This window comes from Brassica rapa, chromosome A02 (genome assembly GCF_000309985.2).
Source record: "Brassica rapa cultivar Chiifu-401-42 chromosome A02, CAAS_Brap_v3.01, whole genome shotgun sequence".
Lineage (NCBI taxonomy): Eukaryota > Viridiplantae > Streptophyta > Magnoliopsida > Brassicales > Brassicaceae > Brassica > Brassica rapa.
In genome coordinates, this window is record NC_024796.2 from 9,362,851 (window position 1) to 9,377,462 (window position 14,612).

The following is a 14,612-nucleotide window of genomic DNA, read 5'->3' on the forward strand; positions in this document are numbered from 1 at the left end:
TTTTAGAATTTTTGATCAATAGGACTTTTTTAAAAAATAATTTTCTAAAAGCTGCTATTTAAGGAAAGTTTTCATTTTTATAGAGAAATTTTGTAGATTTGGGATTGTCATTTAGAAATTAGGATAACAAGAATTATTTATGAATGATGAGTATTCTTTTAGAATTTTTTATCAATAGGATGTATTTTTAAAATAATTTTCTAAAAGTTGCGATTTAAGGAAAATTTTCATTTTTATAGAGAAATATTGTAGATTTGAGAATGTGATTTAGAAATTAGGATAACAAAAATTTTTGTTGAACGATGAGTATTCTTTTAGAATTTTTGACCAATAGGACTTACTTTTTAAATAATTTCCTAAAAGCTGCTCTTCAAGGAAAGTTTTCATTTTTTTAGAGAAATATTGTAGATTTGGGATTGTGATTTAGAAATTAGGATAACAAGAATTTTTGTTGACAGATGAGTATTCTTTTAGAATTTTTGATCAATAGGACTTATTTTTTAAATAATTTTCTAAAAGCTGCTATTTAAGGAAAGTTTTCATTTTTATAGAGAAATATTGTAGATTTGGGATTGTGATTTAGAAATTAGGATAACAAGAATTTTTGTTGAAAGATGAGTATTCTCTTAGAATTTTTGATCAATAGGATGTATTTTTTAAATATTTTTTGAATACTGCTATTTAAGGAAAGTTTTTATTTTTCTAGAGAAATATTGTAGATTTGGGATTTTGATTTAGAAATTGGGATAAATAGAATTTTTGTTGTTAGATGTGTATTCTTTTAGAATTTTTGATCAATAGGATGTAATTTTAAAATAATTTACTAAGAGCAGCTATTTAAGGAAAATTTTCATTTGTATAGAGAAATATTGTAGAGTTGGGATTGTCATTTAGAAATTTGGATAACAAGAATTATTGTTGAAAGATGAGTATTCTTTTAGAATTTTTAAACAATAAGATATATTTTTTAAATAATTTTCTAAAAGCTGTTATTTAAGGAAGCTTTTCATTTTTATAGAGAAATATTGTAGATTTGGGATTGTGATTTAGAAATTAGGATAACACGAATTTTTGTTGAAAGATGAGTATTCTTGTAGAATTTTTGATCAATAGGACTTATTTTTTAAATAATTTTCTAAAAGCTGCTATTTAAGGAAAGTTTTTATTTTTATGGAGAAATAATGTAGATTTGGGATTGTTATTTAGAAATTAGGATAAAAAGAATTTTTTATGAAAGATGAGTATTCTTTTCGAATTTTTGATCAATAGGATGTATTTTTAAAATAATTTTCTAAAAGCTGCTATTTAAGGAAAGTTTTCATTTTTGTAGAGAAATATTGTAGATTTGGGATTGTGATTTAGAAATTAAGATAACAAGAATTTTTGTTGAAAGATGAGTATTCTCTTAGAATTTTTGATCAATAGGATGTATTTTTTAAATATTTTTCTAAATACTGCTATTTAAGAAAAGTTTTTTTTTTCTAGAGAAATATTGTAGATTTGGGATTTTGATTTAGAAATTGAGATAACAAGAATTATTTTTGAAATATGAGTATTCTTTTAGAATTTTTGATCAATAGGACTTTTTTTAAAATAATTTTCTAAAAGCTGCTATTTAAGGAAAGTTTTCATTTTTATAGAGAAATTTTGTAGATTTGGGATTGTCATTTAGAAATTAGGATAACAAGAATTATTTATGAATGATGAGTATTCTTTTAGAATTTTTTATCAATAGGATGTATTTTTAAAATAATTTTCTAAAAGTTGCGATTTAAGGAAAAAAATCATTTTTATAGAGAAATATTGTAGATTTGGGAATGTGATTTAGAAATTAGGATAACAAGAATTTTTGTTGAAAGATGAGTATTCTTTTAGAATTTTTGACCAATAGGACTTACTTTTTAAATAATTTCCTAAAAGCTGCTATTTAAGGAAAGTTTTCATTTTTATAGAGAAATATTGTAGATTTGGGATTGTGATTTAGAAATTGGGATAACAAGAAATTTTTGTTGAAAGATGAGTATTCTCTTAGAATTTTTGATCAATAGGATGTATTTTTAAAATAATTTTCTAAAAGCTGCTATTTTAAGAATGTTTTCATTTGTATAGAGAAATATTGTAGATTTAAGATTCACTACAAGAAAACGTAGCAGTAACAACGGTATTTTACGAGGAAATTATTTCCTCGTAAATTTACATAAGCTTTACAACGCAATTACGACGCGACATGACTTCGTCGTAAACTCGATGGTAATTTACGACGAAATGTATTCGTCGTAAAGTTAATGTAAGTTTACGACGAAAGTACGTGGAATGCAAAATAGTTGTAAACGTTACATCGACATTACAACGAATCATGTTACCGTTACATAAAGGTGAAAACGTGTATTGAAAGTGCTTTAACTTACCTAAGTTCGTTGTAAACGCGTTGTAAATTTTCCATGTAAAATCCATGTAAAACTTACCATATTTCTCTATATATATGTCATTTCCCACAACTCTCTTCCTCACAACACACAACTCTCTTCTTCTCGAACCACCAATTACTATTTCGAAGATAACGATAACGAACATGAGTCATTCGTCTTACGCCATATTGGAAGGATCTTCTCTTACGCCACAATCTGGATGTCATGCATATCGAGAAGAACTTTTTTGAGAACATCATGAATACATTACTTAACGTCCCTGGGAAGACAAAAGATAACAAAAAGTCAAGGATGGACTTACCTGATATTTGCTCAAGAAGTGAGTTACATATCAAGAGCAATGGAAACGTTCCTGTTCCCATCTTCCGGTTGTCATCAGCAGCGAAAACAACCTTGTTTGACTGGGTTGCATCGGAAGTTAAGTTTCCTGATGGTTATGTTTCAAATATGTCAAGATGTATTGAACGAGGTCAAAAGTTCTCCGGAATGAAAAGTCATGATTGTCATGTGTTTATGCAACGACTGCTTCCATTTGCTTTTGCCGAGCTCCTTCCAGCAAATGTCCACGAAGCACTTGCAGGTAATTATAAATTTATATATATACCTATGTTACGAAATGTTATTAATTTGATTCCTTTTAAAATATACAGCCATCGGAGCATTTTTCAGAGATCTTAGCACACGTACGTTCAAAGAAGAAGTCATCGAACAACTTCATCAGAACATTCCGATCATATTGTGCAACCTGGAGAAGATATTTCCTCCTTCATTTTTTGACGTCATGGAGCATCTAGTTGTCCACCTACCGTATGAAGCATTGCTTCGTGGACCTGTTCACAACGGATGGATGTATCCGTATGAGCGACAGATGAAACATTTGAAGGGGAAAGCAAGAAATCTTGCAAAGGTAGAAGGTTCAATAGTTGCAGGGAGTTTGACAGCCGAAACATCTAACTTCACATCATACTACTTTGCTCCAACTGTTCGTACGAGAAAAAGAGTTCCTAGAAGATATGATGATGGTGGAGTACCGACATCATATCCAATTGATGGTGTTCCTGACATTTTCTGCGAAATTGGACGGTTTGGTGGTAAAACGAAAGAAGTATGGTGGTCATGTGAAGAAGATAAACATAGTGCCCACACTTATATTCTGCTCAACTGCGAGGATGCAATGACCCGTTACTTTGAAAGGTAAATTTTTTGTGAATGTTAATTATATGAATTGAAGTTAATTATGTATGATTTGATTATTTGTTCAATTTGCAGGATGTTTGTATCTCAAGTTGAAGAAGCAATACCAGGAATATCTGCAACTGATGTGGATACACGTAAAGATAAGCACTTTGTCAAGTGGTTAAAATCACAGGTAATATATCTCATACTATATATTAATTAAGTAAGTGTTTAAGAATATATATATGTTTTTTGCAGGTTGATTATGACGATCCTTATTATCCCGTATGGTTTCATGAATTGGTTCAAGGTCCAGTTGCAAAGGTCACCACATCACCTATGTATTTCACACGAGGATTTACCTTTCACACATACGAGTATGGGAGACATCGGGCAACGAGTAACTACGGAATATGTGTGAAAGGTGAAACAGACTTTTACGGGATATTGCAGGAGATTATTGAAGTGGAATTTCCGGGGTTATTGAAGCTAAAATGCGTCCTCTTCAAATGTGAATGGTTCGATCCTGTTGTGAACCGAGGGATTCGGTATAACAAATTTGGTGTTGTGGATGTCAATTTTGGGAGAAGATACAACAAATTTGAGCCTTTCATTTTAGCTTCACAAGCCGAGCAAGTTAGCTTCCTTCCTTATCCTCGGCTTCGAACTTCCGGGATAAACTGGGTAACTGCTATCAAAGTTACACCTCGTGGACGCATTGTCGTTGGAGAAGAACCGCCCTTGCAAGAAGAAGACGCTATCACTGAAGTTGAGGTACCAGAACAACCAACTGATGAAATCCTTTTGATCGACCCGCAAAACTTTCAATATGAAGATATTCCCGAAGATGCGACAGATGAAGCACGTGAAGACGAGTTCGAGAGAAGCGACGATGATGATTGTAATGATAGTGATGAGAACGAAAACGATTTAGAGTGATGTAATATATGTATCAAATGTTGGATTTCTCTATTGTAATATTTTCTAAAAGAAAGAGTAAGAAGTAGTATGATATAAGATATGATGTTAGATGATATGTCACTTTGGGGTTTAGGGATTTCATTCTCGGTGTTTAGGGTTAAGCGTCGTAATTTCGTCGTAAATGGAAAAACGCGGGCCTGGTAATTTCGTCGTAACTCGAAAAACACGGGCCTGGTAATTTCGTCGTAAATTAAAAAACACGGGCCTGGTAAATTCGTCGTAAATGGAAAAACGCGGGCCTGGTAATTTCGTCGTAAATTTACGTCGATTTTACGACGAATCCTAATCTATATAAGGGGACGCCGAGAGCGAGGCTGCCTCGCTCATTCCTCCCAAATTCCTTTGCTCTCTCTAAGGTAAACTCTCTCTTCTCTCTCTCTTTTTTTTTTTTTTAAATTAGTTTAGGTGATTAGTTAGGTAACGGAATTAGTTTAGGTGATTAGTTAGGTAATTAGTTTAGGTGATTAGTTAGGTAACGGAATAATATTTTTATTATGTCGTAACTGATAAAATTTATTTTAATTTTTTTTAGATGGCTCCTAGAAGAAAATCCAGAGCACCTAGTTATAGAGATTTGTTTGGCGACGATGGTTCCGGTACATCTTCTTCCGGTCCATCGTCTTCTGGTCCATCATCCTCCACCGCAGTTCCAGACTCTCAGCCTTCTCAGAGAGTTGCTTGGAGTCCTCCTCCACCGCAGATGCCTCCACCGCAAATGCCTCCACCGCATATGCCTCCACCTCCTCCTCCAGCGGCTGCACCTGAGCCTGTCCCAGAAGGTGCAGTTCATCCGGATTTGCGTGTGCCTTCATATGCCCCATTCGCGAGATATACGGTAGAGGATTTGCTTGCCCAGCCCGGACGAGAGGGTTTGGATGTTCTAGACCCCGATAGACCCCGAGGAACTTATTGGTAAGTTATTAATTTTTATTACATAAAAATTTAAAATATTTTTATTTTCTAACGGTTAAATTGTTTTCCTTTCAGGTTTGGGGCTAATAACCGTGTTGGCCGGAGCGTTTCGAAAACGATTAAGGGTTACTACGACGGGGCATATCCGAACTGGAGCAAGACTCCAAATCACGTTAAGATCACGTGGTTTAAAATGTTTGCGGTAAGATTTTTAAATTTAATTAAATTTTAACTTTTAAATATGTATATATTTTTTAAATATTATTATTAATTGTAATTTTTTCAAATTTTTTGTGTTTCAGCAAAAGTGGCATTGGTCTTTGGGAATCACCGAGATGGTGAAGGCGGAATTCGTTGCAAAAGCAAAGATCCGCCTCTGCAACACAGTCTCCGATTGGAAGGACAAGTGGGAGCTCGACGGGTATGAGGGAAAGCCCACTGAGCTCACGACGGATGTGTGGGATGGCCTCATCGCCTATTGGAAGCACCCGTCTTCGATCAAAAAGGCCAATTCGTGCTCGGCTTCTCGAAGAACGAAGGATAAAGATGGTAATTTGCCCATGCTTCACAGAACCGGCCAAAAACCACATGCAGGCATCCGTCTAGACGTTGTAAGTTTTGTTTTTAAATATTTATTTTAAAATATTCAATTAATATAACTTTTAATATTTTTTTTTTGTAGTTGGAGAAGACGGGAGTCTTACCATCTCTGTCTGACCTATTCAAGATGACTCACGCCACATCCGACGGAGTTTTTGTGGATCCTGCATCAGAGAAACTCGCTCAAGCAGTGGCTACTCGGATTGAAGAACGGGAGACGCAACTAACTCAGGAGTCTCCCGATGGATTACCCGTCACATTGTCCACCGAAGAAGCCGACCGAATCTTCGAAGAGGTAGTACAACTAAAATTTTTTTTTTCATTATTTTTAATAACTATATTAATATATGTTTTAATTTTATAGCTGGCTCCTAGAAAGAAGGGCCGAATAGTCGGTATAGGCTCCGTTAACCAAGTTGCAAGGGCAACTTCGTCATACACTTCGAGACGGGATGAAGAGACTTCTCAGATGAAAGCTCGAATGGATAGCCAGCAGGTTCGTTTAGACTCTCTTGAGGATTTGCTAGACGTGATGGCCGTGGGAAACCCGGTTATGCAGAGAATGTTGAGTCAGAGACGAGCCGCTCTTGGGTTGCCAGTACGAGATCCCCAAGAGTCCGATCCAACCCGTCAACAGCCGAGCAACCCCACCGACTACTTCGATGATATGTAGTTTTTTTAATATTTTCGGTTTGTATTATGAATTTAAATATTATGACTTTTAAATGCTTTTTTATAAATGTTTTTTATTTTCATATTTCGTTTTAAAATTAAAATTATTTAAAATTCAGAATTTTAAATAAATTCAAATTTATATATATATATATTTGAGGTTAAAAATAATATTCAAAATATATTATAAAACGAAACGTCGATGTAGGCTCGACGTAAACATTTACAACTGATTACCGTCGAAAATAATTACGAGTCTTTTACATCGAAGATTTTACGTGGTCTTTACATCGAAATGTTACGTGGAGTTTACATCGAAATATTTACGAGGGTGTTACAACGAAAATGTTTACGTGTGCTTTACATCGAATCCATTACGTGGAGTTTACCACGAAATTTTACGTGTCGTTTACGACGAATCTCTGCCCTGCGCTTTACGAGGAATATATTTCGTCGTAAACTTAACAAGTCATTTACGACGAAACGTCGGTTACGACGGGCGTTTTACGACGAAACGTGTTTCGCGGTTCATTCGTCGTAACACCCCGTTTACGACGAAGTTACAACGTATATTGCCCTCGTAAAAAATATGTTTTCTTGTAGTGATTGTGTATTAGAAATTAGGATAACAAGAACTTTTTATGAAAGATGAGTATTCTTTTAGAATTTTTGATCAATAGGATGTATTTTTTAAATAATTTTCTAAAAGCTGATATTTAAGGAAAATTTTCATTTTCATAGAGAAATACTGTTGATTTGGGATTGTCATTTAGAAATTAGGATAACAAGAATTATTTATGAAAGATGAGTATTCTTTTAGAATTTTTTATCAATAGGACGTATTTTTAAAATAATTTTCTAAAAGTTGCGATTTAAGGAAAATTTTCATTTTTATAGAGAAATATTGTAGATTTGGGATTGTGATTTAGAAATTAGGATAACAAGAATTTTTGTTGAAAGATGAGTATTCTTTTAGAATTTTTGATCAATAGGACTTATTTTTAAAATAATTTCCTAAAAGCTGCAATTTAAGGAAAGTTTTCATTTTTATAGAGAAATATTGTAGATTTGGGATTGTGATTTAGAAATTAGGATAACAAGAATTTTTGTTGAAAGATGAGTATTCTCTTAGAATTTTTGATCAATAGTATGTATTTTTTAAATAATTTTCTAAAAGCTGCTATTTAAAGAAAGTTTTCATTTGTATACAAAAATATTGTAGATTTGGGATTGTTATTTTGAAATTAGGATAACAAGAACTTTTGTTGAAAGATGAGTATTCTTTTAGAATTTTTTATCAATAGGATGTATTTTTTAAATAATTTTCTAAAAGCTGATATTTATAGAAAGTTTTCATTTTTATAGAGAAATATTGTAGATTTGGGATTGTCATGTAGAAATTAGGATAACACGAATTATTGTTGAAAGATGAGTATTCTTTTAGAATTTTTGAACAATAAGATATATTTTTTAAATAATTTTCTAAAAGCTGTTATTTAAGGAAGCTTTTCTTTTTTATAGAGAAATATTGTAGATTTGGGATTGTGATTTAGAAATTAGGATAACAAGAATTTTTGTTGAAAGATGAGTATTCTTGTAGAAATTTTGATCAATAGGACTTATTTTTTAAATAATTTTCTAAAAGCTGCTATTTAAGAAAAGTTTTTATTTTTATAGAGAAATAATGTAGATTTGGGATTGTTATTTAGAAATTAGGATAAAAAGAATTTTTATGAAAGATGAGTATTCTTTTCGAATTTTTGATCAATAGGATGTATTTTTAAAATAATTTTCTAAAAGCTGCTATTTAAGGAAATTTTTCATTTTTATAGAGAAATATTGTAGATTTGGGATTGTGATTTAGAAATTAGGATAACAAGAATTTTTGTTGAAAGATGAGTATTCTCTTAGAATTTTTGATCAATAGGATGTATTTTTTAAATAATTTTCTAAAAGCTGATATTTATAGAAAGTTTTCATTTTTATAGAGAAATATTGTAGATTTGGGATTATGTATAAGAAATTAGGATAACAAGAACTTTTTATGAAAGATGAGTATTCTTTTAGAATTTTTTATCAATAGGATGTATTTTTTAAATAATTTTCTAAAAGCTGATATTTATAGAAAGTTTTCATTTTTATAGAGAAATATTGTAGATTTGGGATTGTCATTTAGAAATTAGGATAACAAGAATTATTGTTGAAAGATGAGTATTCTTTTAGAATTTTTAAACAATAAGATATATTTTTTAAATAATTTTCTAAAAGCTGTTATTTAAGGAAGCTTTTCTTTTTTATAGAGAAATATTGTAGATTTGGGATTATGATTTAGAAATTAGGATAACAAGAATTTTTGTTGAAAGATGAGTATTCTTGTAGAAATTTTGATCAATAGGACTTATTTTTTAAATAATTTTCTAAAAGCTGCTATTTAAGAAAAGTTTTTATTTTTATAGAGAAATAATGTAGATTTGGGATTGTTATTTAGAAATTAGGATAAAAAGAATTTTTTATGAAAGATGAGTATTCTTTTCGAATTTTTGATCAATAGGATGTATTTTTAAAATAATTTTCTAAAAGCTGCTATTTAAGGAAATTTTTCATTTTTATAGAGAAATATTGTAGATTTGGGATTGTGATTTAGAAATTAGGATAACAAGAATTTTTGTTGAAAGATGAGTATTCTCTTAGAATTTTTGATCAATAGGATGTATTTTTTAAATATTTTTCTAAAAGCTGCTATTTAAGGAAAGTTTTCATTTGTATTGAGAAATATTGTAGATTTGGGATTATGTATAAGAAATTAGGATAACAAGAACTTTTTATGAAAGATGAGTATTCTTTTAGAATTTTTTATCAATAGGATGTATTTTTTATATAATTTTCTAAAAGCTGATATTTATAGAAAGTTTTCATTTCTATAGAGAAATATTGTAGATTTGGGATTGTCATTTAGAAATTAGGATAACAAGAATTATTGTTGAAAGATGAGTATTCTTTTAGAATTTTTAAACAATAAGATATATTTTTAAAATAATTTTCTAAAAGCTGTTATTTAAGGAAGCTTTTCTTTTTTATAGAGAAATTTTGTAGATTTGAGATTGTGATTTAGAAATTAGGATAACAAGAATTTTTGTTGAAAGATGAGTATTCTTGTAGAAATTTTGATCAATAGGACTTATTTTTTAAATAATTTTCTAAAAGCTGCTATTTAAGAAAAGTTTTTATTTTTATAGAGAAATAATGTAGATTTGGGATTGTTATTTAGAAATTAGGATAAAAAGAATTTTTTATGAAAGATGAGTATTCTTTTCGAATTTTTGATCAATAGGATGTATTTTTAAAATAATTTTCTAAAAGCTGCTATTTAAGGAAATTTTTCATTTTTATAGAGAAATATTGTAGATTTGGGATTGTGATTTAGAAATTAGGATAACAAGAATTTTTGTTGAAAGATGAGTATTCTCTTAGAATTTTTGATCAATAGGAAGTATTTTTTAAATATTTTTCTAAATACTGCTATATAAGGAAAGTTTTTATTTTTCTAGAGAAATATTGTAGATTTGGGATTTTGATTTAGAAATTGGGATAACAAGAATTATTTTTGAAAGATGAGTATTCTTTTAGAATTTTTGATCAATAGGACTTTTTTAAAAAATAATTTTCTAAAAGCTGCTATTTAAGGAAAGTTTTCATTTTTATAGAGAAATTTTGTAGATTTGGGATTGTCATTTAGAAATTAGGATAACAAGAATTATTTATGAAAGATGAGTATTCTTTTAGAATTTTTTATCAATAGGATGTATTTTTAAAATAATTTTCTAAAAGCTGCTATTTAGGGAAAATTTTTATTTTTATAAAGAAATATTGTAAATACATCATATTGATCAAAAATTCTAAAAGAATACTCATCTTTCAAAAAATATTTTTGTTATCCTAATTTCTAAATGTCAATCCCAAATCTACAATATTTCTTTATAAAAATGAAAACTTACCATAAATAACAACTTTTAGAAAATTATTTTAAAAATACATCATATTGATCAATCATTCTAAAACAATACTCATCTTTCAACATAAATTCTTGTTATCCTAATTTCTAAATGACAATCCCAAATCTACAACATTTTCTATAAAAATGAAAACTTTCCCTAAATAGCAGCTTTTAGAAAATTATTTAAAAAATACATCATATTGATCAAAAATTCTAAAAGAATACTCATCTTTCAACAAAAATTCTTGTTATCCTAATATCTAAATGACAATCTCAAATCTACAATATTTCTCTATAATAATGAAAACTTTCCTTCAATAGCAGCTTTTAGAAAATTATTTTAAAAATACATCCTATTGATCAAAAATTCTTTAAGAATACTCATCTTTCAACAAAAGTTCTTGTTATCCTAATTTATAAATTACAATCCCAAATCTACAATATTTCTCTATAATAATGAAAACTTTCCTTAAATAGGATCTATTAGAAAATTATTTTAAAAATACATCCTATTGATAAAAAATTCTGAAATAATACTCATCTTTCAACAAAAATTCTTGTTATCCTAATTTCTAAATCACAATCCCAAATGTTTAATATTTCTCTATGAAAATGAAAACTTTCCTTAAATAGCAGATTTTAGAAAATTATTTAAAAAATACATCATATTGATCAAAAATTCTAAAAGAATACTCATTTTTCAACAAAAATTCTTGTTATCTTATTTTATAAATGACAATCCCAAATCTATAATATTTCTTTTTAATAATGAAAACTTTGTTTAAGTAGCAACTTTTAGAAAATTATTTTAAAATACATACTATTAATCAAAAAAATCTAAGAGAATATTCATCTTTCAACAAATATTTTTTTAATCCTAATTTCTAAATGACAATCTCAAATTTACAATATTTCTCTATAAATATGAAAACTTTCCTTAATTAGCATCTTTTAAAAAATTATTTAAAAAATATATCCAATTGATCAAAAATTCTAAAAGAATACTCATTTTTCAACAAAAATTCTTGTTATCCTAATTTCTAAATCATAATCAAAAATCTACAATATAAAAATGAAAACTTTCCTTAAATAGCTGCTTTTAGATAATTATATAAAAATATATCCTATTGATCAAAAATTCTAAAAAAAATATTCATCTTTCAAAATAATCTTGTTATACCAATTTCTAAATCAAAATCCCAAATCTACAATATTTCTCTATAAAAATAAAATTTTCCTTAAATAGCAGGTTTTAGAAAATTATTTAAAAAATACACACTGAAAACTTTCCTTATATTGCTACTTTTAGAAAATCATTTAAAAAATATATTCTATAGATCAAAAATTCTAAAAGAATACACATCTAACAAAAAAAACACTATTTATCCCAATTTCTAAATTAAAATCCCTAATATACATCTTTTCTCTAATAAAAATGAAAACTTTCCTTAAATAGCAGGTTTTAGAAAATTATTTAAAAAAATACATCCTATTGATTAAAAATTCTAAAAGAATACTCATCTTTCAACAAAACTTCTTGTTATCCTAATTTTTAAATCACAATCCCAAATCTACAATATTTCTCTATAAAAATGAAAACTTTCCTTAAATAGCAGGTTTTAGAAAATTATTTAAAAAATACATCCTATTAATCAAAAATTCTAAAATAATACTCATCTTTCAACAAAAATTCTTGTTATCTTAATTTTTAAATCACAATCCCAAATCTACAATATTTCTCTATAAAATGAAAACTTTCCTTAAATTGCTCCTTTAAGAAAATTATTTACAAAATATATCCTCTTGATCAAAAATTTTAAAAGAATACACATTTAACTACGAAAATACTATTTATCCCAATTTCTAAATCAAAATCTCAAATCTACAATATTTCTATATAAAAATGAAAACTTTCCTTAAATAGGTGCTTTTAGAAAATTATATAAAAAATACATCCTATTGATCAAAATTCTAAAAGAATACTCATCTTTCCACAAAAATTCTTATTATCCTAATTTCTAAATCACAATCCAAAATTACAATATTTCTCTGTAGAAATGAAAACTTTCCTTAAATAGCAACTTTTAGAAAATTATTTAAAAAATACATCCTATTGATCAAAAATTATAAAATAATACTCTTATTTCAACAAAAAATCTTGTTATCCTAATTTCGAAATTACAATCCCAAATATATAATATTTTTCTATAAAAATGAAAACTTTCCTTAAATAGCAGCTTGTAGAAAAATATTTTAAAAATACATCCTAATGATCAAAAATTCTAAAATAAAACTCATCTTTCAACAAAAATTCTTATTATCCTAATTTCTAAATCTCAATCCCAAATCTACAATATTTTTCTAACAAAATGAAAACTTTCCTTAAATAGCAGCTTTTAGAAAATTATTTTTAAAATACATCTATTGATCATAAATTCTAAAATAAAACTCATCTTTCAACAAAACTTCTTGTTATCTTAATTTCTAAATAACAATCTCAAATCTACAATATTTCTCTATAAAATAAAAACTTTCCTTAAATTGCCTCTTTTAGAAAATTATTTAAAAAATATATCCTATTGATCAAAAATTCTAAAAGAATACACATCTAACAATAAAACACTATTTATTCCAATTTCTAAATCAAAATCCCAAATCTACAACATTTCTCTATAAAAGTGAAAACTTTTCTTAAATAGCTGCTTTTAGAAAATTATTTACAAAATACATCATGTTGATCAAAAATTCTAAAAGAATACTTGTCTTTCAACAAAAATTCTTGTTATCTTAATTTCTAAATCACAATCCCAGATCTACAATATTTCTCTATAAAAATGAAAACTTTCCTTAAATAGCAGCTTTTAGAAAATTATTTTAAAAATACATCATTTTGATCAAAAATTATAAAAGAATACTTATCTTTCAACAAAAATTCTTATTATCCAATTTCTAAATGACAATCCCAAATCTATAATATCTCTCTATAATAATGAAAACTTTGTTTAAATAACAACTTTTAGAAAATTATTTAAAAAGACATCGTATTAATCAAAAAAATCTAAGAGAATACTCATCTTTCAACAAATTTTTTTGTTATCCTAATTTCTAAATGACAATCTCAAATCTACAATATTTCTCTATAAAAATGAAAACTTTCCTTAATTAGCAGTTTTTAGAAAATTATTTAAAAATATATCCTATTTATCAAAAATTGTAAAAGAATACCCATCTTTCAACAAAAATTCTTATTATCCTAATCTCTAAATGACAATCCAAAATTTACAATATTTCTCTATAACAATGAAAACTTTCCTTAAATAGCTGCTTTTAGAAAATTATTTAAAAAATATATCCTATTGATCAAAAGATCTAAAAGAATACTCATCTTTCAAAAAAATTCTTGTTATCCTAATTTCTAAATGACAATCCCAAATCTATAATATTTCTCTATAAAAATGAAAACTTTTCTTAAATAATAACTTTTAAAAATTATTTAAAAAAATACATCATATTCATCAAAATTCTAAAAGAATACACATCTAACAACAAAAACTCTATTTATCTCAATTTCTAAATCAAAATCCCAAATCTACAATATTTCTCTATAAAAATGAAAATTTTCCTTAATAGGAGCTTTTAGAAAATTATTTGAAAAATACATCCTATTGATCAAAAATTATAAAAGAATACACATCTAACAACAAAAACACTATGTGATTGGACTGTCACGACTTCTTCTCGCAATAGATTCTCGAAGTGGAGACGATGTCCCTTTGCAACACAGTTAGAGAAAGAAATAAACTCAGAGAACATAGACGGTGGCGATGAGGAGGAGGGAAACATGGTTC

The 14,612-nt window shown here is 27.8% G+C and overlaps 1 protein-coding gene across 1 annotated transcript; it reads left to right on the plus strand.

Annotated features, from left to right (window-relative positions):
- Window positions 1-2,141: 2,141 nt before the first annotated feature.
- LOC103865128 lies at window positions 2,142-4,641 on the plus strand. The gene is made up of 4 exons (XM_009142909.3): window positions 2,142-3,009; window positions 3,080-3,623; window positions 3,699-3,798; window positions 3,864-4,641. The coding sequence occupies exons 1-4, from the start codon at window positions 2,634-2,636 to the stop codon at window positions 4,542-4,544; spliced, it is 1,701 nt and encodes a 566-aa protein (XP_009141157.3). The 5' UTR covers window positions 2,142-2,633; the 3' UTR covers window positions 4,545-4,641.
- Window positions 4,642-14,612: the final 9,971 nt, after the last annotated feature.